General features: G+C 49.7%; 1 protein-coding gene across 1 annotated transcript in view; it reads right to left on the reverse strand.

Annotated features, from left to right (window-relative positions):
- Positions 1 to 22953, reverse strand: part of SIN3A (SIN3 transcription regulator family member A) — a 45415-nt gene continuing 22462 nt past the window's right edge. The window contains 14 exon segments of the mRNA XM_048519697.1: positions 1 to 3080; positions 4760 to 4967; positions 6449 to 6543; positions 8256 to 8348; positions 9140 to 9337; positions 9855 to 10024; positions 11517 to 11853; positions 11855 to 12097; positions 14270 to 14453; positions 15076 to 15314; positions 17626 to 17742; positions 20059 to 20269; positions 21376 to 21494; positions 21705 to 21791. Coding sequence (XP_048375654.1) covers positions 2850 to 3080; positions 4760 to 4967; positions 6449 to 6543; positions 8256 to 8348; positions 9140 to 9337; positions 9855 to 10024; positions 11517 to 11853; positions 11855 to 12097; positions 14270 to 14453; positions 15076 to 15314; positions 17626 to 17742; positions 20059 to 20269; positions 21376 to 21494; positions 21705 to 21791 — 2532 coding nt within the window. The 3' untranslated portion in view covers positions 1 to 2849.

Raw genomic sequence — 22953 nt, forward strand, 5'->3', positions numbered from 1 at the left:
TGTGGACACGAGTCGCCCTGATATTTTAATGGAAATACTGCACTACAGTCAAGTTTACAACATCTGTATAGAAATCATCACATGAATAAGGTGGCAAACGGATCACAGTACAGAATACAAAAAAAAGAGAGCAGTTTAAAATAATAACGGGGAAGGGGGGGGGATCTTTTGCTATTGTATAGGCCGGGATTTGAGCTTGGAGCTCAGATGTCAGACATCAGGAATAGAGGGAGGAGGAAGGAAAGGAGAAAAATGTTGTTAGGAAACCCTGCTCCAAAGAGAGGAAAGGGTGTCCTCATTGGCTTAACCAGCTGTGCACGATTTCCCTTATTCTTGGATCATTTGGGTGCTGCAAACGCCACCCCAACCTTCCTGCCTGATGCTTCTCAGAAAGTGCTGGTTTTAAAGCGGACAGAGAGCCTGCACCAATATTTTAACGTGGGGCGGGGCGGGGAGAGGCGCATCCCAAAGGACGGGTACGGTGAGGAGTAGAGTCAGTGCATGAGAACCCTGCAAAGTGAAGAGGACAGTGTAACGTTTCCCTTCCCTTCCCAAGACAGATGAGGGAAGGAGGCGTGAAGGGAGAGTTAGGTTATTGCTGGCATAATGTTAAAACTCCCCCCCCCCCCCCGGTTGAGTTCTTTCTCGTTATTTTAACCACCACAGGTGAAACTCTCTCCTGCGTATCCCCGCCTCTGGATACCACCTTTCCCTCTATCGCTCAAGTCTTGGACCACGATAACGCTCTTCTACACTAGAGAGAGGCAAATTTACCTGCCCGGAAACCTTTTGGATAGATTTAAATGAGCAAGTCGGGGGGGGGGGGGAGGGGGTGGATACAGCAAAAAGGAACCCCAGAAAGGCGCCTCGTTTCTCCCGGCCTCTTTGCTTTGCCCGAGTCAACCACGCTTCCTTTCGGATGAGGAAGAGACCATGAGTCGATTGCCACGTTTACAAAAATCACAGAAAAAATTCCTTCGAAAGGATCGTCGTCTCCCCCGGTTATTTTCTTAGCTATTCGGTATCACCAAGCCTTTTTTATTTTTTAAATAAAAAAATAGATATTTGCGCTGGCATATTTCACTACTAATATCACCCCACCCCCCGCAAAAAAATCCAAAACAAAACCCTCCGTTGTCTTTATTCTTTTGCTCTGTGCTTCACCCGCTCCCTGGCACATACACACTCCAAATACATAAAAGCAGCTCTGTCAAAATACTGGTTTGGTACTTATTTTCTCTGATACCGAGAAGTCACACATGCCTGCGGGAGAGAAGCACAGCCAAACCCATCTACGAACCTCATCCACGCTTCTCAAAAGTGCAGATTTTTATTTTTCTGAGTTGGAAGATAAGGTGGGTCAGAAGACCTCCCAGCCCCGCCTACCCCAAAAGAAAACCAGGATGGCATAACATGTATTGAACTGGCTGCTTGAAACAGTCATGTTACACCACGGCACAGAGCGCTCCCTTGCGCACCCACCCGCTCGAGTCTTCTCGCTTTCCACCTGGAAGTCGACAATATGATCGGGCGCCCCTGCTGCCCAACTGTCTGCAAATTTCGACAACGCGCCTCTCCGAACGCAGCAAGGGAACTGGCGAGCCACGCGTTTTTGTCTAGTAAGAACCCAAGATGTATTATTATTATTATTATTTTTTACAAAAGGAGAGAAACCCCCCCACACGCACACAAACTTTCCACGCAAAGCACTACAATGGTATCTCCCTTTGGTAGAAAGTGTAATAAAATGCCCGAAGGTGCTAAAACCGGAAGCCGACTGGTACGAAGGTACACGCGAGAAGCTAGTCAGGGTGATACTAGCGCGTTGAGCAGACTTTCTTTAATTAAAAAAAAAACAAAAAAAATTGACAAATATGTACATTTATTTACAAAAGAAGGAGGGTGGAGGAGAACCATTTTTTTTTAAAATCGGAGGCGGCTGTCGTGAAAGCACGGGTGTGGTGTATATAACTTCGCTTGTTGGGTGGGCGGCCGGACAGGCGGTGCGTGGCACTAAAGAGGGACTAATAAAACTAGCAGGTACAAAAATAAAGAGAGTTAAAAAACAAAAAAACAAACAAACAACCCCAAATAAAAGAATAGCTCCACTGGCACTAGAAAGGACAGACCAATCTTAATTGGCGTATGTTAAGTCAAAGAGTCCAGGTCACGAGGAGGAGGGGGGGGTACAGCGAGAACGACGGAGGAGACATATCGAAAGGGGGGGGGGGCAGTGGTGGTCTATTTCGGAGCTGATGTTTCCAAGGGCTGGACTGTGCAGCCCAGAGACCCGGTGGGAGGGTTCCGGAAAAGTCTGTGGCAGCGCAGACTTGTCCCGTTGGGCAGTTCCTGGGATTTCGAGCGAGGATGTTTCGGCCACAAAAGTCTCAGTTGTTTCTTCTGAGGGGGTGGAAGGGGGGGGGGGGTTGGTTAAATGCACCAATATCCTTTCGAGCTTCTGCATAGCACCTACTGTTCTTGTCGGCCATACCGTTGAGAGGATCGCTGCTGGTGTAGACTGGAAAGGCGGGTCTCTTGTACGGAGATTCGGGAAACCCCCCCTCCCCAAGTTATTGTGTAAATGGAAGTTTCGTCTCCTTGGCAACAGTTCCAGCTTCTCAAGGTGAAGACGTTTGGAAAGCCGCTCCCCCGCTGGGGCGACAGGGTGCACCGGCTACGGACTTGTTGCGAAGTGACCGTTATGAAGATATACAAAAGGTCAGGGGGAGGGTAGAACGGGGGTAGGCATCGTCTTTGCTTTTTCCTTGAGGCACGGCTACGCTAAGTGAAATCTTCCGCCTCACCCTTCCACCGCTGCTAATATTCTTTCTCTTTTCCCTCCCCGGAGTTTAGGGCGTCTTGAATATTGTGCCGTACTTGACACGGTACTTGTTGATGCTGACAAAGTGCAGGTCTTCCACGTTGCAGGTGGTGGTGCATGGGACCAGGCCTTCCAGCCCTTCGCCCATCAGCCACTTGTTGGTTTCGGCGGCCATCTCGCGGGTCACGTGCTCCTTGGTCCACGCGTCCACCCAGGCTTGGAACCTCTGGTGCAGCCGCTTGCTCACTCTTTCGTGGGACTGTGGAGGCAAAGGGGGAGGGGGAGGAGAGAAGAAAGGGCAAAAGAAGGCTACGGTCAGCAGCGCTACGGGAAAAAAAACCAAGACCCAAGCGCGCGCGTGCGTGCACAGAGACACGTGCCACCCGGCTGAACTGCGGAACGTCACACTCGAGGCTGAGCGAAAGCCCAGTCTGCGTTGTGGCATACGGGTCGATCCATTCACATGTGGCACCGGACGGCATGGACCGAGACATGCAGATGGATGCGTTTTATGGACCAGGGCGGGCTGGGAATATATTGTGCATGCTTGGACCAATGGAGCGCCCCTCAAGTAACCCGGAAGTGGTTCCATGCTCTTCTAAGGTAGATGAAAACATGAAGGGAGGGAACAGGTGGATGGGGGGATGGGGAGAATACTATGAAACTGGAGAGGAAATCTTTGTGTGTGTGTTTGTTGTTGCTGGGATGTGTTGGTGTGTCTGCAGTGCTTTCAGTATCCCTGGGGGGGGGGGGGTTCAATTTTTCCAGTGGCGAGGGAAAAGGAATTTCAGGGAGCAGATGGCCGGGGGGACCTCTCACAAACCAAATTTGAGTCTATTAGCACCTTAGGGTCCAAGGTTTTTGCAGAACAAGCCTTCGAGAGTCAACGCTCCCTGCTCTCGAAAGCTTGTATCCTGAAAATCTTGTTGGCTTCTCAGATGCTACTGGACTCTAATCTAGTTCTTCTAGTGCAAATCAACACAGCTGTCTGAAATGATCTAAGAAGAATATCTAACAACAGCAGCTTCAATTCCCACATCCACGTCGGTCTCTAAGGTGCTACTGGACTCCAACCTAGCTCTTCTCCTACAGACTAACGCGGCTACCCTTTGAAACTATCTTACAAGCCAGTTTCTCTCACTCAAATGAATTTTTAAAAATGATAAAGTATTTTAAAATAGTGCTTTGGCCGCCCTTTAATTCCTAACAGCCATGCCAGCTGTGTAATAGCGATTAAGTAAAACGATTGACAAGATGTGACAATCTCTGCAAAACCGTCGACAGATACAGCTCTTGACTTGTCTCTCCCGCTCAGATTTTTCTCCGCCTTCTGCCACCTACGCTATCGACAGCGGGAAGTCTGAACAGCGCGCCCCCTTCCGCTGATGAACACAGGCACTGTTGAATGGGGTGTTCGCAATGACTGGGTGGCAGTCACAGCAACGACTGAACGGGAGTGTTCGCAATGACTGGGCGGCAGTCACAGCAACCAACTGAATGGGGTGTTCACAATGACTGGGCGGCAGTCACAGCAACCCACTGAATGGGGTGTTCGCAATGACTGGGCGGCAGTCACAGCAACCACTGAACGGAGCGTTCTCAATGACTGGGCGGAAGTCACAGCAACCACTGAATGGGACGTTCGCAATAACTGGGCGGCAGTCACAGCAACCACCGAATGGGACGTTCGCAATGACTGGGCGGCAGTCACAGCAACCAACTGAATGGGGTGTTTGCAATGACTGGGCGGCAGTCACAGCAACCACTGAATGGGACGTTCGCAATGACTGGGCGGCAGTCACAGCAAGGACGGAACTCGAGGGGAGCTAAGATTCTGTCCCGGTTCCCAACCCACACTAACACACTGGCTGTGCCCAGCTTATCCTTGGGGAGGAATGAGAGGCCGGCGGCTCTTCCCGTCCCATCGCTCGGTCCTACCTGATGAGCACGCAGCAGAGCTGTCCTCCGGTACATGTAATCCTCCGATTTGATCACATACACCATCTTATAGGAGTTGAGCTTAAATTTACACTCCAGCTTGTCTAAGCTCTCCACATTGTCCAAGGGCTTCTTACTGCTCCCTTCCTTTCCTTCCTTCTCCTGCTGCTCCCGACCGCGCTGGCACTTGCGGATCCGCCTCAGGTTTCTGGAAAGCAGAGAACCCCTGCTAAAATTAGTGCCGTCTCCTCCGCCCCTCTGCCCACACGCCACTCGCTGACTGACGGCCAAACGCAAACGGGTCCATCTGCACGTCAACTTAACCGGCTGCGCCCGCCTGCCTCCATCCTCTCCTCGGCTTGTTCCAGAGGTCCAACCCCAGAGTGGAGGATGGAGCGAAGGTTTGCAGGGACTCGCGACCTTCATGCCTGCCTCTGTGTAGCAACCAGGAGCTTCCTTGATTGTCTCCCATCCAAGTACTAACCAGAGCTGATACTGCTTAGCTTCCGAGATTTGGCTAGCCTGGCCAACAAGACAGACTCAAATGGACTGAAGAAGAAGAGTTGGATTTATATCCCCCCTTTCTCTCCTGCAAGGAGACTCAAAGGGGTTTACGAACTCCTTACCCTTCCCCCCCTCACAACAAACACCCTGTGAGGTGGGTGGGGCTGAGAGAGATCCGAAGAACCGGGACTAGCCCAAGGTGACCAGCCCAATGTGTTGGGAGTGCACAAGCTAATCTGGTTCACCAGATAAGCCTCCACAGCTCAAGCGGCAGAGCGAGGAATCAAACCCGGTTCTCCAGATTAGAGCACACCTGCTTTTAACCACTACACCATGCTGACTGACTAATCAAATGCTGGCCCCGAACAGAGGGTGTGTGTGATGAAGATGGCTGATGTTGACTTGATCCGTCATCCCTTCCTCCCTCCTGTTTCACACCTCAAATCACATGACAGCAGGAGACAGCTAGGAACACTTTAGGCTGCAACCTGGGGCGGAAGGGGTCTCTGTTCCTTCCACAAACAGAGATCCGTGCGGAAACACAGTGGTAGCCTTTAGGTGCAGTTCAGTTCGGGATCAAAGCCCTTCCCCCTTTTGGTTGCCAGTGGTTTAATAACAAGGCTGCGTGTGTTCAAAACGCTGGCAAGTCTCAACTGCCTTGCTGGGTTTTCAAGGCAAAAGACAAACAAGAGATGGTTTGCCCACTGCCTTCTCCTGAGTAGTGACCCCGGACTTCTCTGGTGGTCTTCCCAACCAAGCTGCAACCAAGCCCACCACTGATTGGTTTTCAAGATTTGATAGAAGTCGGGCTAGCCTGGGCCACGTGGGTCACGGCTAGATGGTGGGATTCACTCCACGGGGCGGTGGAAAGGGCTGTCAAGTCATAGCTGACTTCTGGCAACCTCGTAGGCTTCGACAAGGGAACAGATAAACAGAGGTGGTTTGCCAATCCCTGCCTCCGTGTGGCAACCCCCATCTTCCTCAATGGTCTCTCGTCCAAGTACTAACAAGGACCTGCTTAGCTGGATAATGTGGGAGTGCTGCCACGGGCGCCACCAGTTTCCACAACGGTGCTGCCGCAAGAACAAACTACGGTTGTCGCTTCCAGGAGGAAAGCGACGCCTCAATCCGACAAGCAGCGCTTTTGGCCAAGAGGAAAGGTGCCGTCTTAGCTTGCTCACTCACCTGGGCAGAAATACTGGTTTCTGGGCTAGCTGTTCCCGCAGTTCAGGAGAGGTGGAGTCAGAATTGACGTACCGATCGACGTAGTCGGTCCAACGCTGAAACGGTACACGTGATAAAGAGAGGAAGGGAGAGGGGTGTTAACTAGTTCCCTTAAAACAAAGCTCCTTATATTGGCGAAGGTTTGTCTTCTCACAAACCAGAATTTCCCTAAGCAATACAGAATCCTGTCTATGTAGGTGACAACTGCAGCGAGAACTCTATATGCACAGAAATGGAGAGACAATACGACACCAGCAAAACTGAACTGGATTCTACAAGTTACGGAAGATGCAGAAATGGTGAAGCGGATGGCATTATTAAAAGATAACTGCTTGGACAATTTTTCACAAGATTGGAAACCCTTTACAGAAAACCTTTTACGTAAAAACTATTCAAATAGAGAAGTCGTGTCAGGCTTTGGCCCCTTCCGCACACGCAAAATAATGCATTTTCAAACCACTTTCATAACTGTTTGCAAGTGGATTTTGCTATTCCGCACAGCTTCAAAGAGCACTGAAAGCAGTTTGAAAGTGCATTATTCTGCAAGTGTGGAATGAAGCTAAATAAAGTAGATCATAGTTACCAGGAGATATTTAAAGAGGAAGCAGAGTTTGGATTCATATCCCCCCTTTCTCTCCTATAAGGAGACTCAAAGGGGCTTACAATCTCCTTTCCCTTCCCCCCGCCCCCCACAACAAACACCCTGTGAGGTAGGTGGGCCTGAGAGAGCTCCAAAGAACTGTGACTACCCCAATGTCAATGCAATACAAAGCAAAGCCTGAGACGGTATAAATGTCAATCATAAACAGTAAATCCCGTCTGGCTCCAATACAAAATTAAAAACCCCATTTTAATATAAACATTTTAAAATACATCAATGAACATATAAACTATATATACAATAGACAACAACAATAATTCGACACCCCACATACACTCATGCACCTCACAACTGTGTACAATTCAATGAATATGATGTTCTCATGGTAGAGACTTGTTGTGTATACATTGGTTCAGAGAATCTCTCTCCCTTTTTGTGCATGAGTGTAATGTGGGGTCTCGAATTACTAACCCAATGTCACCCAGCTGGCATGTGTCGGAGTGCACAGGCTAATCTAGTTCACCAGATAAGCCTCCATAGCTCAAATGGCAGAGTGGGGAATCCTCCGGTCCTCAAGAAGAAGAAGAAGAAGAAGAGTTTGGATTTATATCCCCCCTTTCTCTCCTGCAGGAGACTCAAAGGGGCTTACAATCTCCTTGCCCTTCCCCCTTCACAACAAACACCCTGTGAGGTAGGTGGGGCTGAGAGAGCTCCGAGAAGCTGTGACTAGCCCAAGGTCACCCAGCTGGCGTGTGTGGGAGTGCACAGGCTAATCTGAATTCCCCAGATAAGCCTCCACAGCTCAGGCGGCAGAGCTGGGAATCAAAGCCGGTTCCTTCAGGTTAGATACACGAGCTCTTAACCTCCAACGCCACTGCTGCTCCTCCACTTAGAGTGCACCTGCTCTTAACCACTACACCGTGCTGGCTCTCAAGAATTACAGCACCAACATGTTAATTACATGCATTGAAGTTAAAGAGTTAACCTGCAGTCAAAAATGAGACAGCTGGAAATCACTATACAATGTGTAATGGGTTGTGTTTTGTTTCTTTTATGTATGCATACATACATGCATGTATGGAGATTGTCTTTTTATGTGAGAAAATTTTAAAAAGTTATTTTTTAAAAAAAACCTCAACCAAGTGGGCCGACAGAAGCGACCCTTACCTCGGCTTCGACGGGGTCGTCTGAGTTCTCTTCTTCTGTGTCCAGCAGCTCAAAGGTTAACTGAACCTGCCCTCTGCTCTGGATGAACATCAGCTGCACAACAGAAATACACAGTTGAAATAACCCCAGATGTTTAACCCCCCCCCCATCCCGGACAGTTATGTAGCCCAAACCTGGCCCAAGAACATAAAGCTTGAAAGCCTTTTGGCTCAAGGCTGGAATCTAGCTGTTCACTAACCCAGGTGTACTTGGGAAGCACAGGTGGTTTCCCCTTGGGCAGGACTTAGGACAGTGGTGGCGAACCTTTGGCACTCCAGATGTTATGGACTGCAATCAATTCCTTCATGCCAGCCCCTTTGCCAGCATTGGCCATGCTGGCACAAGGGTAGGCGGGATGGGAAATTGTAGTCCATAACATCTGAGTGCCAAAGGTTCGGCCACCATGGACTTAGGGACAACAACCCCTTCCCTTTTCTATGGGGATGAGTCCACGCCCGGAGGTGGGGAATTTATGGAACTCAGATGTTCATGGACTACATTTCCAATTGGCCATGCTGGCAGGGGGTGACATGGGAATTGTAGTCCATAACATCTGAGTGCCAAAGGTTCGCCACCACGTGACTTGGGGACAACAACCCTTTCCCTCTCATGGGATGTCCACGCTCCGGTGGTGAACCTCTCAGTGGCACTCCAGATGTTCATGGCGGACTACATTTCCCGCACTGGCCATGCTTGCAGGGGGGCTGATGGGAATTGTAGTCCGTTAACTTTTATCTCGGAGTGCCAATAGGGTTCGCCAACACTGTCCTATGCCTTTCCTTCCTCCCAAGCCCATGGGGAACGCGCTGTTTAGCTCCACCAGAACGCCACCCTGCCCCCGTTACCTTGAAACAGTTCTCATCCTGCATCAGGTGCTTTCAGGCTTTTCATGCGTTGATAGGCCGCTTTTCCACCAGGGGAAGCGGGATGACTGGCAGGGACAAAGGGCTCCTCCCCCCCCCCAGAAGCACCGTCAAGCATGCTTCTAGCAGGTACAGCTCCGTCACCTGCACGCAGATCTCGTCGCTCACTATATGCTGAAGCTGTTGGTAGAGGGGGAAGAGGTACAGAACATTTTTAAAAAAATAATCTTTATTTTGCTGACAAAATTTACAGAAATGGAAGAAAAGCTGAAGGAATTTTTAAAAAATAACCACAGACAAACATCCACATAGAAGTGGAGGAGAAGCAGAAGAAGAAGTAGAAGAGGAGTTTGGATTTATATCCCCCCTTTCTCTCCTGAAGGAGACTCAAAGGGGCTTACAATCTCCTTTCCCTTCCCCCTAACAAACACCCTGTCAGGTGGGTGGGGCTGAGTGAGCTCCAAAGAACTGTGACTAGCCCAAGGTCACCCAACTGGCATGTGTTGGAGTGCACAAGCTCATCTGGTAGCCCAGATAAGCCTTCACAGCTGAAGTGGCGGAGCGGGGAGTCAAACCTGGTTCTCCAGATTAAGAGTGCACCTGATCTTAACCACTACGCCGCTGCTGCTCTTAGAGGGGGGAAAATAAAGTTTTAAAAAACCCTCCCCCATCTCCAAATGCACAATGGTGTGCTTACCTGTCGAACAATACTTTGAATCAGCTTGTCCATGGTGAAGGCAATGTAGGCGTGGATGGTGAACATCTCCCGCAGAGAATCCTCGTACTGGGACGAGTCCATGTTCCCGTCCAGCAAGTTCCGCACCATCTCCAGGAAAGCGGGGTAGTAGTCTTCTACTTCGATATCCACTGGGAACGGGGAAAGCAGGTGTCGGCCATGCAAACGCTTACATCCAACTTCTAGTGGAACCTGTTCCGCCTTAGAGTGTAGTGGTGTCAAGCTTCAGCGTCTCTCCAGAGGTGGATTGTACTTCCATCATCCCCTGCCAGCATGAGCCATGCTGGCAGGGGATGATGGGAACTGTAGTCCATGACATCTGGAGGGCTGCGAGTTTGACATTTAGGGCCTAGAGGACTCTTTTCCTTCCTGCCCCACAGTGAGAATACACACATTTCAGTGCCAGCATCACCATTTCCAGACCTGTTATGCAAGATACTTTATTTTTTTTACTTCAGTTGTACACTGTCTTTCTTCCCTCCAGACACCCCACCAATGTTCCCTCTAAGTTGAATTTTGTATACTGGTACACAATAAGCGTTGTTCCTTATTAAGACAAAGAGCTGTACTGTGTGACGAGGACTGTAATTGTGCCTGAAGTTAATGTTATTTATCAATAGATTTTATTGGCTGGCCTGTGTGTGTGTGTGTGTGTGTGTGTGTGTGTGTGTGTGTGTGTGTGTGTGTGTGTGTGTGTGTGTGTGTGTGTGTGTGTGTGTGTGTGTGTGTGTGTGTGTGTGTCTCTCTCTCTCTCTCTCTCTCTCTCTCTCTCTCTCTCTCTCTCTCTCTCTCTCTCTGTCTGAGTGTCTCTGTCTCTCCCTGTAAGTTGCACAGCTGCCCAGCAGGGGGAGCTCTTGCTGCGCCTTGGTTCTGCACTGCCCCACGGAAACCTCAGAGGGACTTCTGGGCCCAATGTTCCCCTTTTTCCCCTTTTCACATCACAATAACCCCATGAGGTAGTTTTAGCTGAGCGGGTACGACTGGCCCACTAACACAGATTCCATGGCACAGCGTCGACTAAAAGCTGAGTTTCTGAGTTCCTAAGCCACTATACCACCACTGCCCAGTCACGAAGTCAGAGACTCTAACCACTATACCACCGCTGCCCCAGTCGCGAAGTCAGAGACTCTAACCACTATACCACCGCTGCCCAGTTGCGAAGTCAGAGACTCTAACCGCTATACCACCGCTGCCAGTTGCGAAGTCAGAGACTCTAACCGCTATACCACCACTGCCCAGCGGTGAAGTCAGAGACTCTAACCACTTTACCATCGCTGCCCAGTCACAAAATCAGAGACTCTAACCGCTATACCACCGCTGCCCAGTTGCTAAGTCAGAGACTAATCACTATACCACCACTGCCCAGTCGCAAAATCAGAGACTCTAACCGCTATACCACCACTGCCCAGTTGCTAAGTCAGAGACTCTAACCGCTATACTACCACTGCCCAGTGGTGAAGTCAGAGACTCTAACCGCTATACAACCGCTGCCTAGTCGTGAAGTCAGAGACTCTAACCACTATACCACCACTGCCCAGTCACGAAGTCGGAGACTCTAACCATTATACCACTGCTGCCCATCGTCCCTCATCCCTCCCCTCCCCCAGCAGAACGTGCACTTACTGGGTTCCTTCAACCGCAAATGGATGGCAGGACTGTCGCTCTTGTCTCGCTTGACGCCCAACACTTCCCGCTCCCACTCCCTTTCCCGGTTCTCCTCTTCTATCTGCCGCTCAGCCTGGTTGTATATCCGCAGCAGCCGCAGGCACAGGATCTGGTGCAGGCGCAGGAAGATGTACCAGTTGTTGTTGACGTAGAAGAGGTTGTAGACCTCGTCCATGCCGCGCAGCTTCTGGGCGGCCGTGTTGCTGAACAGCAGCTTGGCCTTGGGGGGGCTGCCCCCACCCTTCGCTGTGCTTTCTTTTCACGCCCCCCCTCGGTGCCCCTCGCCCACGCCCATTCTCCTCCTCTTCTCTCCTCCCTCCATCGCCGCTTGGAGAGAGCTCGCCCCGCTGGGCGAACAGCAGGTCCGGGATGAAGTGGGACATGACCTGCTTGATCTTGTACTTGTCTTCCTTCTGGATGCCCGTCTGCCGCTTGACGTGGTGGATGATCAGGGAGGCGGCATCGTCCAAGATCTGCTTGTCCTCGTAGGCCAGCGACAGGTGGGGGCCGGTGTTCTCTTCGGAAGTCTGCTCCTGCCTCTGCAACAACAAGAGGGACGGCGTGACGGTCGGCTTTTCCTGCATTTCCCCTTCCCACGCCGGGAGCGGGGGAGAATCCGGCAAGCAGCACGCTGCAAGCCCCGACACTCTGTTCACGAGAGGTGTGCAAATATTTGTGTAATTTTTTATTATAAGTTCTAGACTGGATCAAGCCTGGACTCTTCCTAGAAGCTAGAAGAAGATTCAAGATTCCTAGAAGAAGATTCAATTACCACCATATGCTACCCTCTTAGAGGGGAGTCCAGCCGTTCCCTTTCCTTAGGGAAGCCTCTAATTAAATTGGTTTTTGGGGCGCCTGATATCTTTGTACTGACCGCTGCTTTTAATAGATTTTAATAGATTTTATTGGTTTAATAACTTTACTGATTGTAATGAATATTGTTGTGCACCGCCCAGAGCCCCACGGGAATGGGGCGGTCTACAAATTCAATCAATCAATCAATGAATCAATGAATCAATCAATGAATCAATGAATCAATGAATCAATCAATCAATCAATCAATCAATCAATCAATCAATAAGAAAGAGTTTGGATTTATATCCCCCCTTTCTCTCCTGCAGGAGACTCAAAGGGGCTGACAATCTCCTTGCCTTTCCCCCCTCACAACAAACACCCTGTGAGGTAGGTGGGGCTGAGAGAGCTCTGAAGAACTGTGACTAGCCCAAGGTCACCCAGCTGGCGTGTGTGGGAGTGTACAGGCTAATCTGAATTCCCCAGATAAGCCTCCACAACTCAAGCGGCAGAGCTGGGAATCAAACCCGGTTCCTCCAGATCAAAGTGCACCTGCTCTTAGCCACTGCTCTTAGCAACTATGCCACTGGTGACTACCCTGAGACATGTTCTTTGGTCACATTATGAGAAGAGTCACTGGGAAAGGCAGAAGAAGAGTTTGGATTTATATCCCCCCTTTCTCTCCTGTAGGAGACTCAAAGGGGCTTACAATCTCCTTTCCCTTCCTCCCCCCACAACAAACACCCTGTGAGGTAGGTGGGGCTGAGAGAGCTCTGAAAAGCTGTGACTGGCCCAAGGTCACCCAGCTGCCGTGTGTTGGAGTGCACAAGCAAGTCTAGTTCACCAGATAAGCCTCCACAGCTCCGAGTGGCAGAGCGGGGAATCAAACCCGGTTCTCCAGATTAGAGTGCACCTGCTCTTAACCACTACGCCACTGCTGCTCCTATGCAAGCACCAGGCCGTTACTGACCCATGGGGTGATGTCACAGTAAATTTACTAGCTTTGCTCACAGGGCGGTTTGCCGTTGCCTTCCCAAGTCACCTACGCTTTACCCGCAGCAAGCTGGGCTCTCCTTTCATCAACCTCGGAAGGCTGGACAGGGGAGTCAACCTTCAGCCGGCTACCTGGAACCGACATTCACCAGAATCGAAACTCCGGTCGTGAGCAGAGATCGGGCTGCAGTGCTGCAGCTCAGCACTCTGTGCCACGGGGCTCTTCGAGGGTAAAAGGGGAGGCCCAACATGAGATGCACTGACTCGATCAAGAAAGCTGCAGCTCTCAGTTTGCAAGACCTCAGCGAGGCTGCAAGACCTCAGCGAGGTCACCATAAGAGACTTGACGCTACTTAAGAAGAAGAAGAGTTTGGATTTATATCCCACCTTTCTCTCCTGCAAGGAGACTCAAGGTGGCTGACAAGCTCCTTTCCCTTCCTCTCCCCACAACAGACACCTTGTGAGGTCGGTGGGGCTGAGAGAGTCCTGAGAGAACTGAGACTAGCCCAAGGTCACCCAGCAGGACCGTAGGAGTGCACAAACACATCTGGTTCACCAGATAAGCCTCTGTCACTTAGGTGGAGAAGTAGGGAATCAAACCGGTTCTCCAGATTAGAATCCACCTGCTCTTAACCACTACACCATACTCTTAACCACTACACCACAGATTGGAGTCCACCTGCTCTCCACCACTACGCAATGCTGGCTCTCACACAGATAATACGAAGCTACCCCAGTGCCCATTTTCTCTCAGATCCACATCTGAGCTGAACGAGAACTTTGCGCTATATAGGAGTTTGGATTTATATCCCACCTTTCTCTCCTGTAAGGAGACTCAAGGTGGCTTACAAGCTCCTTTCCCTTCCTCTCCCCACAACAGACACCTTGTGAGGTGTCTTCCTCACAGACTCCTCCCAAAAACCCACCTCATCGTAAATACTTTCGATCTCGCTCAGCAGGCTCTTCGATCTTAAGACCTTGGTGTCGTTCTGCTTGAAGTTGATCCCTTGGTGGTCGAGAGACTTCAGGTAATACTTCTCGTTCTGTTCCCGCCACACTTTGTTGAACCCTCTCTGGGCTTCTCGCCACTCCTCCTCTTTCATTTTTAACCTTGGAGAGAAAGAGAGAGCGACAGGGGCTTTGGAGGATTGTGCTAACGAAGAAGAGAAGAAGAAGAGTTTGGATTTATATCCCCCCTTTCTCTCCTGCAGGAGACTCAAACGGGCTGACAATCTCCTTGCCCTTCCCCCCTCACAACAAACACCCTGTGAGGTGGGTGGGGCTGAGAGAGCTCCAAGAAGCTGTGACTAGCCCAGGGGTAGGGAACCTGCGGCTCTCCAGATGTTCAGGAACTACAATTCCCATCAGCCCCTACCAGCATGGCCAATTGGCCATGCTGACAGAGGCTGATGGGAATTGTAGTTCCTGAACATCTGGAGAGCCGCAATTTCCCTACCCCTGGACTAGCCCAAGGTCACCCAGCTGGCGTGTGTGGGAGTGCACAGGCTAATCTGAATTCCCCAGATAAGCCTCCACAGCTCAGGCGGCAGAGCTGGGAATCAAACCCGGTTCCTCCAGATTAGATACACAAGCTCTTAACCTCCTACGCCACTGCTGCTCCACGAAGGCGTGACTTCGAAAGAAACAAACGGACAAACCGCCGTCTTAACACGGAGCCTCCGAAGAACTGGGGCGAGGGACGAAGGCCTCCTCCCAAATGTCTATAGGTTACCTTTTCAACACAATAGGGACTGCAACGGAAGGGTTCTTTCTGAGCCCGTCAATAATGTCGACTGCTTTATCGGCATATATCCTCTGCAACGCCTTGCGGTGGATAACCTCCGAAGAGCCCCCCAAGGTATTGTCCAGGCGGAATTTGGCTTGATCCTCTGCCGATAAGCGGGAGAGCTTCTTCTGTATCGTCTCAAGGACTCGGATGGTCGCCAGGTTGGTCTCCAAGACAACGTCCAGCTGAAGCAGAAAGAGGCTTGTAAGTTACAACGAAAAGCTCCATTTGGAAAACAGAAACGGTTTCTGCAACACGTGAAGAAGAGGAGTTGGGAAATCAGTGGTGACTCTGGGATATCTGCAAGTCTTGCTTGGAAGTTGGGAACTCTGTGGGAGGGGCATGTAGGGTGAGGGACACTTGGCAGAACCCAAGATAATGCCAAGAAGAAGAAGAGTTTGGATTTATACCCCATCTTTCTGTCCTGTAAGGAGACTCAAGGTGGCTGACAAGCTCCTTTCCCTTCCTCTCCCCACAACAGGCGCTTTGTGAGGTCGGTGGGGCTGAGAGAGTTCAGAGAGAACTGTGACTATTCCCAAGGTCACCCAGCAGGAATGTAGGAGTGTGGAAACACATCTGGTTCACCAGATAAGCCTCCGCCACTCAGGTGGAGGAGTGGGGAATCCAACCCGGTTCTCCAAATTAGAATCCACCTGCTCTTAACCACGACACCACGCTGATCGAGCCAAGACCAACTAAAAAGCAGAATGCTTGCTTCGGACTGGAAGCACGGAGTGCTCGAGATACCGGAAATTGCAAGTCGGGCAGGGGAGGGTGGAAATACAATCACTATAAGTCTATTTCCCCATCAGGAAAACAACGCATCAAGCTGCAGGCGAAGGCTTTCACTTTTAGGAAATAAAGGGTTTTTTTTCAAGAAGACCATGTGGAAGGGGAAAACTTAGGTCAGTGATGGCGAACCTTTTCGAGACCGAGTGCCCAAACTGCTACCCAAAACCCACTTATTTATCGCAAAGGGCCAACACGGCAATTTAACCTGAATACTGAGGTTTTAGTTTAGAAAAACCGGTTGGCTCCGAGGCGTGCGTTACTCGGGAGTAAGGTTGGTGGTAGTCGGTGGCTTTGCTTTGAAGCAACTGTGCAACTCTTCCAACGGGTGAATCATGACCCTAGGAGGGTTTACTCAGAAGCAAGCCCCATTGCCAGCAACCGAGCTTACTTCCAGGTAAAGAATCGTGCTTTAGTTCTTCACATGAAAATCAGTGAGGTTTAACAGCGCTTAACAGGGTTACCCACACTGCTTCCCCAAAACTAGGTCTTAGGTTTAATGCTAATAATCGAGGCCAGCGGCCCAGGCCAGCCTAGATGTGGGGGGGCACTCTGTTTGTGCGTGCCCACAGAGAGGGCTCTGAGTGCCACCTCTGGCACCCGTGCCATAGGTTCGCCACCACTGACCAAGGTTATGTTCAAATTTACTCAGCATAACCAGTGTTCCATATTGATATAGCACTTCTAAGCAACTGAAACGTTCCACGTGACTTACCTCTGATCCTTACAACCTCTGATCCTTATAACAAAGATGTAAGATATGCAAGCATTCTAATTAACCCCATATTGCCAAGCAGAAAGATGATGAAAGAGGCCAACCAGAAAGGCCACGGCAGAGGCTGCAGTTGAACTGGACAGAAACTCCTCTTCCCCAAGTTCTTGGCACCAGATTCCAGCCTGCCTCCCACAAGCTATCCGGCTGTCACTGCAGCTGCCCGGTCAATTGACCTAAAGCCGTGGTGGCGAACCTATGGCACTCCAGATGTTCGTGGACTACAATTCCCATCAGCCCCTTGCCAGCACGGCCAATTGGCCATACTGGCAGGGGCTGATGGGAATTGTAGTCCATGAACATCTGGAGTGCCGTGGGTTCGCCACCACTGACCTAGAGCAGAGGTGTCAAACTTGCGGCCCTCCAGATGTTGTGGACTACAGTTCCTATCACCCCCTGCCAACATGATGGGAACTGTAGTCCAGAACACCCCCAACAGAGATGGATTATCACAAGGGCCAGATCCAATACCTTTCCATCGGCCATTACAAGGGGTCGCTACTTATCCACCCCTCTCCAGGATCAGGTTTGTCCACACTGTAAAAATCAAGTGGAGACTCTTGCTCACATTATTCTTGACTGTCCGAGATATGTGAGCATTAGGGATTTCTCTCCCAGGCTGGCCCTAGACAAATCCGAAAGAGACTCTGACTGCTGTGTTGTGGAGCTTCTGTTAAACAGCACAGATGTCGTGCTCTTGGGAAAAGTAGCAACATTTCTTTTACAAGTGACAGAACTTTCTAAGTGATGTATACTGCTATATACAGTCTTCCTGTCTGCGCTTTGAATGTACTCTCGATTTGTATTTCAAAGATGTCTGGCAACGCTCTAGAACCTGTTTTGAATGCCAAATAAAGGTTGTTGTTAGTCCAGAACATCTGGAGGGGCGGGGGTTTGACACCGTGGACCCAGAGCACCCCACGTTCTTCGGTTACCTCAAAGCGCTCATCCTCACAACGATAGATGTGCTCTTCATACTGGGTCTTCTTGGAGCTCACAAAGGTGGAATCTTCGGACCATGACGGAAAGGAGACCCAGGTGTCATTCAAAACCTTAGGCGGAGAGGAGAGCAGAATTTGTCAGCAATGAAGTTTTGTTTCCACGGTTGTTTTTAATCTTCCGGAAAAAAATCTAAACGCATGATCATTTTTGCAGCTTTCCGTGTATGTAACCTTCTACATTCATTGAAAATGCTGGGGGGAAGAATTAGGACTAATAAAAGGAAACATTTCTTCATGCAACGTGTGATTGGTGTTTGGAATATGCTGCCACAGGAGGGGGTGATGGCCACTAACCTGGATAGCTTTAAAAGGGGCTTGGACAGATTTATGGAGGAGAAATCGATTTATGGCTACCAATCTTGATCCTCCTTGATCTCAGATTGCAAATGCCTTAGCAGACCAGGTGCTCGGGAGCAGCAGCAGCAGGCGGCCATTGCTTTCACATCCTGCCTGTGAGCTCCCAAAGGCACCTGGTGGGCCACTGCGAGTAGCAGAGTGCTGGACTAGATGGACTCTGGTCTGATCCAGCAGGCTTGTTCTTATGTTCTTACCCTTTCCCTTTAACACATTGTTTGGAAAGTGTTGAAGATGGAGGAGTTTGGGCAGAGATTGCACAGAGAATACACTCTGCCAATAGCTATACTGTAAGGAAATGATCCAGAAGGATCCCCTTGGTAAAGGTACTGTGCTCAGCTACTCTGTATAACACATACTGTCTGAAGCTGAAAGTGTGATCTTACTATGTAACTTCTGCACCGTTTCAATGTGTCATGCTAACACTTATGCTTTTGTTTCAGGTTTCCACAATCCAAGCCCTATTGCGTTGCTGACTGGACGCCCTATTGTGTTGACCGGACCGACTTGCACAGAATAATCCGTCTTGAGTCACGGCGAGAAAGGTGGACTAGAAATAAACGCACACTTCACGGACTCTGGCCTGACAGTTTCGCTGAAAGCCATTTGCCTCCATCCCCAATTTTCTCTCTTCCTTCTGTGGTCACGGAAAGGCTGCCAAGATGTTTTCAGAGACACACACACACACACACACACACACGATGCTATCTCTCTCCAAGTTGGCTCAGAAGCTGAATTTCCCATAGAAAGCTACGTTCTGTGCTCTAGAGAGCCGTGATGGCAGGCGTACAAGTTTGAGGCCATGGGTAACGACGATGGCTTTTACTGCTAAGCCTTAAAACTCATTTCTGCAGCATTCCTCTCTGCCGGCCACTCCTAGAGAAACAGCACTCTCTACCCGTCTTTCCAAATAAGGGACTAAATGCCCCAAATTGGGCTAAAAATAATGTTCACTTTTTTTGAGGAGAGAGTGGCTTATTGGACAAGTCCAACCCTTTATTTGAAGGCTCTAATCTCCCTCAAAACTATGTTGGGATGCTTCAGCACGGGATGTGAAATCATAGAATCACAGAGTTGGAAGAGACCCCCAGGGGCCATCAAGTCCAACCCTCTGCAATGCAGGAAAACACAATTAAAACACTCCTGACAATTGGCCATCCAGCCCCTCTTTTAAAACCTCCAAAGGAGGCTCCACCACGCTCAGAGGTAGCTATCGAATAGCCCTCATTGTCAGGAAGTTTTTCCAGATGTTTAGGTGGAATCTCTTTTCCTTCGCCTTGAACCCATCACTCCTGGTCCTGGTCTCTGGAGCAGCAGAAAACAAGCTTGCTCCCTCACCAACATGGCATCCCTTCCAATATGGCTATCATGTCACCTCTTGACTTTCTCTTCACCAAAAGAAACATCCCCAGCTCCCTAAGTCTCTCCTCGTAGGGCATGGACTCCAGACCTTTGACCGTTTTGGTCGCCCTCCTGTGGACCCGGTCCCATAATGCATAAGAACATAAGAACAAGCCAGCTGGATCAGACCAGAATCCATCTAGTCCAGCTCTCTGCTACTCACAGTGGCCCACCAGGTGCCATTGGGAGCTCACATGCAGGATGTGAAAGCAATGGCCTTCTGCAGCTGCTGCTCCTGAGCACCTGGACTGTTAAGGCATTTGCAATCTCAGATCAAAGAGGATCAAGATTGGTAGCCATAAATCGACTTCTCCTCCATAAATCTGTCCAAGCCCCTTTTAAAGCATTGCATTCCTTCTCCAAGGAGTTTCTTCTGCCATAACAGAGCTAATGTACCAGAGGCCCCTGGTCTACCCTGCTCAAACTCTATGTACTACAAATTAGGCTTCGCTGTTAGGCAGATACTTGGTCGCCGGCCAGGCAGATACCCAGAGCAGGGTTGTTAATTTTGTTCCAACTTTCCTCCTGCCTATTTGCGTTCTAAGAGGACTAGTTCTCCAGAGGTTCCCGTGAACCTCACTCAAATTGCTCTGACACTGAAGAAGGCCTTACCTCCTTACACAGCGGAGTCCGACCAGTGCACTTGGGCTGCTGGTAGCTCTTTGGCAAGGCTCGGTAGCTGGAGCCCAGCCTCTTGCAAGAGGCGTAGTCGATCTCCATAGCTATCCCCTCCGTCGCCCGTTCCTTTGGAAAGGTCTCCAGATGTGAAGATTCTTTGTAGCCGAGGAAGTTCTTAAACCAAGTGAACAGCTCTGGGAACTTCCTGAAAAGGGGAAAGAGTGCGACATTATTCCCACGTTACGGGCTGAGGAGAGGACCGCTTGCCTAATCAGGCAGCAACTTTGGGCTCCTGCTGTGTTGTCTAGCCTGCCAGTTAAAAAGAAGAAGAGTTTGGATTTATACCCCACCTTTCTCTCTTGTGAGGCGATTCAAGGTGACTTACAAGCTCCTTTCCCTTCTTCTCCCCACAACAGACACCTTGTGAGGTAGGTGGGGCTGAGAGAGTTCAGAGAGAACTGTGACTATTCCCAAGGTCACCCAGCAGAAATGCAGGAGTGCGGAAACACATCTGGTTTACGAGATAAGCCTCTGCCACTCAGGTGGAGGAGTGGGGAATCAAACCCGGTTCTCCAGATTAGAATCCACCACTACACCATGCTGGCTGTCTTAAGATGTGCCTCACAAGTCTTGCTCTTTATGCCTCTGCTGTCAGTTGTGAGGTGGGCAGCAGTAGGGTATTTCCGGTGGTGGCACCACACTTGTTTAAGTTTACATATCTGACATTCTTTTAATCTTTCTTCTATTCCTGTCATTTTTTCGTGGGTAAAATAAAAATAATTTTTAAAAAAATGAAATGCCAGCTTAATGTAGGCAAGATGACGGGCCCTGAATATGAAGACTGTTCTGATGTTTGTTTGTTTTTTTGGATTTATATCCCTCCCTTTCTCTCCTGCAGGAGACTCAAAGGGGCTGACAATCTCCTTGCCCTTCCCCCCTCACCACAAACACTCTGTGAGGTAGGTGGGGCTGAGAGAGCTCCGAGAAGCTGTGACTAGCCCAAGGTCACCCAGCTGGCGTGTGTGGGAGTGTACAGGCTAATCTGAATTTCCCAGATAAACCTCCACAGCTCAGGTGGCAGAGCGAAGAATCAAACCTGGTTCCTCCAGATTAGATACACGAGCTCTTAACCTCCTACGCCACTGCTGCTCACTTGATAAACATTTGCTGATGCGACAACAGTAACCGTCACCTGCGTATGAACAGCTCCTTCTTGCAAACAGCTGACGGACAGCCACGCAGCCCAAGTACAAAATAATGCTACCACCTGTGAAGCACATAAATGGATCTGTTTGTTCATCCCCTGCTTACCCCAAAAACGGAGAAACCAGCTGCACCAGCTCAGCTCGGGATATGACCTCCTGGTTAAAAATGACCAGACAGCGGAGGAAATTCTCGTACGCTTCTGTGCTGCGGAGAGCCTTGCGCACCTACGCAAAACCAGCCGGGGAAGAAAAGGCAATTAGCAAGGAATCGAAAGGCAAAAATTGAATTCTACCGCCTTTCCGATCGGCCCAGATCGGAAGCCTGTGTTTGGGAAGCTAAAACCAACCCATGACTCATCTGTGCAAACACCAACAGTTCCGTTTGTAAACTGACCGCTGCCACCAAGCACCCGTCTGTTAATCACGCTGCCTCACCTTGTCGAAGAACAAAGACTCGGTCCCGCCATGCTTGCTGGCGTCAGCCAAGGACTGGTCCTTCAAATTAAGTAGCTTTGGTTTTTTCTGAAGGAAGGGAGACAGCAAACGGCAAGAGAGGGATTCAAAATCAAGTGCCAAGGGACAGTGACTGCCAATATCTACCCTGATATCCACTTGGGTTATTAAGCCCTTCTGAAGAAGGGTTAAGAAGAAGTATATCCCCCCCTTTCTCTCCTGTAGGAGACTCAAAGGGGCTTACAAACTCCTTTCCCTTTCCCCCTCACAACAAACACCCTGTGAGGTAGGTGGGGCTGAGAGACCTCAGAAAAACTATGACTAGCCCAAGGTCACCCAGCTGGCGTGTGTGGGAGTGCACAGGCTAATCTGAATTCCCCAGATAAGCCTCTACAGCTCAGACGGCAGAGCGGGGAATCAAACCCAGTTCCTTCAGGTTAGAGTGCACCTGCTCTTAACCACTACGCCACTGCTGCTCCTTAGGTTAGGCTCCATCGTTAGACCACACTTAAAATAATCTGTTTAGTGGAGATTGGTTATGCTGTGCGTTCCTTCTAGAAACGCTACTCCACACAGATGGAAGTTTGAAATCATTTGATTTGAAACAGGTTATTTAGCATCCATGTTTCCGGCCACCAGCTCAGTTGATCTTCCTACAAAGTTCCAGACATTAACTTCCTACAAAGTTCCAGACACCACATCTCAAAAAGGATATTGAAGAGATAGAAAAAGTGCAGAGAAGGGCAACGAGGATGATTGAGGGATTGGAGCACCTTCCTTATGAGGAAAGGCTGCAGCGTTTGGGACTCTTTAGTTTGGAGAGGAGACGTCTGAGGGGGGATATGATTGAAGTCTATAAAATTATGCATGGGGTAGAAAATGTTGACAGAGAGAAATTTTTCTCTCTTTCTCACAATACTAGAACCAGGGGGCATTCATTGAAAATGCTGGGGGGAAGAATTAGAACCAATAAAAGGAAACACTTCTTCACGCAACGTGTGATTGGTGTTTGGAATATGCTGCCACAGGAGGTGGTGATGGCCACTAACCTGGATAGCTTTAAAAGGGGCTTGGACAGATTTATGGAGGAGAAGTCAATTTATGGCTACCAATCTTGATCCTCTTTGATCTGAGATTGCAAAATGCCCAACAGTCCAGGTGCTCGGGAGCAACAGCCGCAGAAGGCCATTGCTTTCACATCCTACATGTGAACTCCCAAAGGCACCTGGTG

Source organism: Sphaerodactylus townsendi, linkage group LG17 (genome assembly GCF_021028975.2).
Source record: "Sphaerodactylus townsendi isolate TG3544 linkage group LG17, MPM_Stown_v2.3, whole genome shotgun sequence".
NCBI lineage: Eukaryota > Metazoa > Chordata > Lepidosauria > Squamata > Sphaerodactylidae > Sphaerodactylus > Sphaerodactylus townsendi.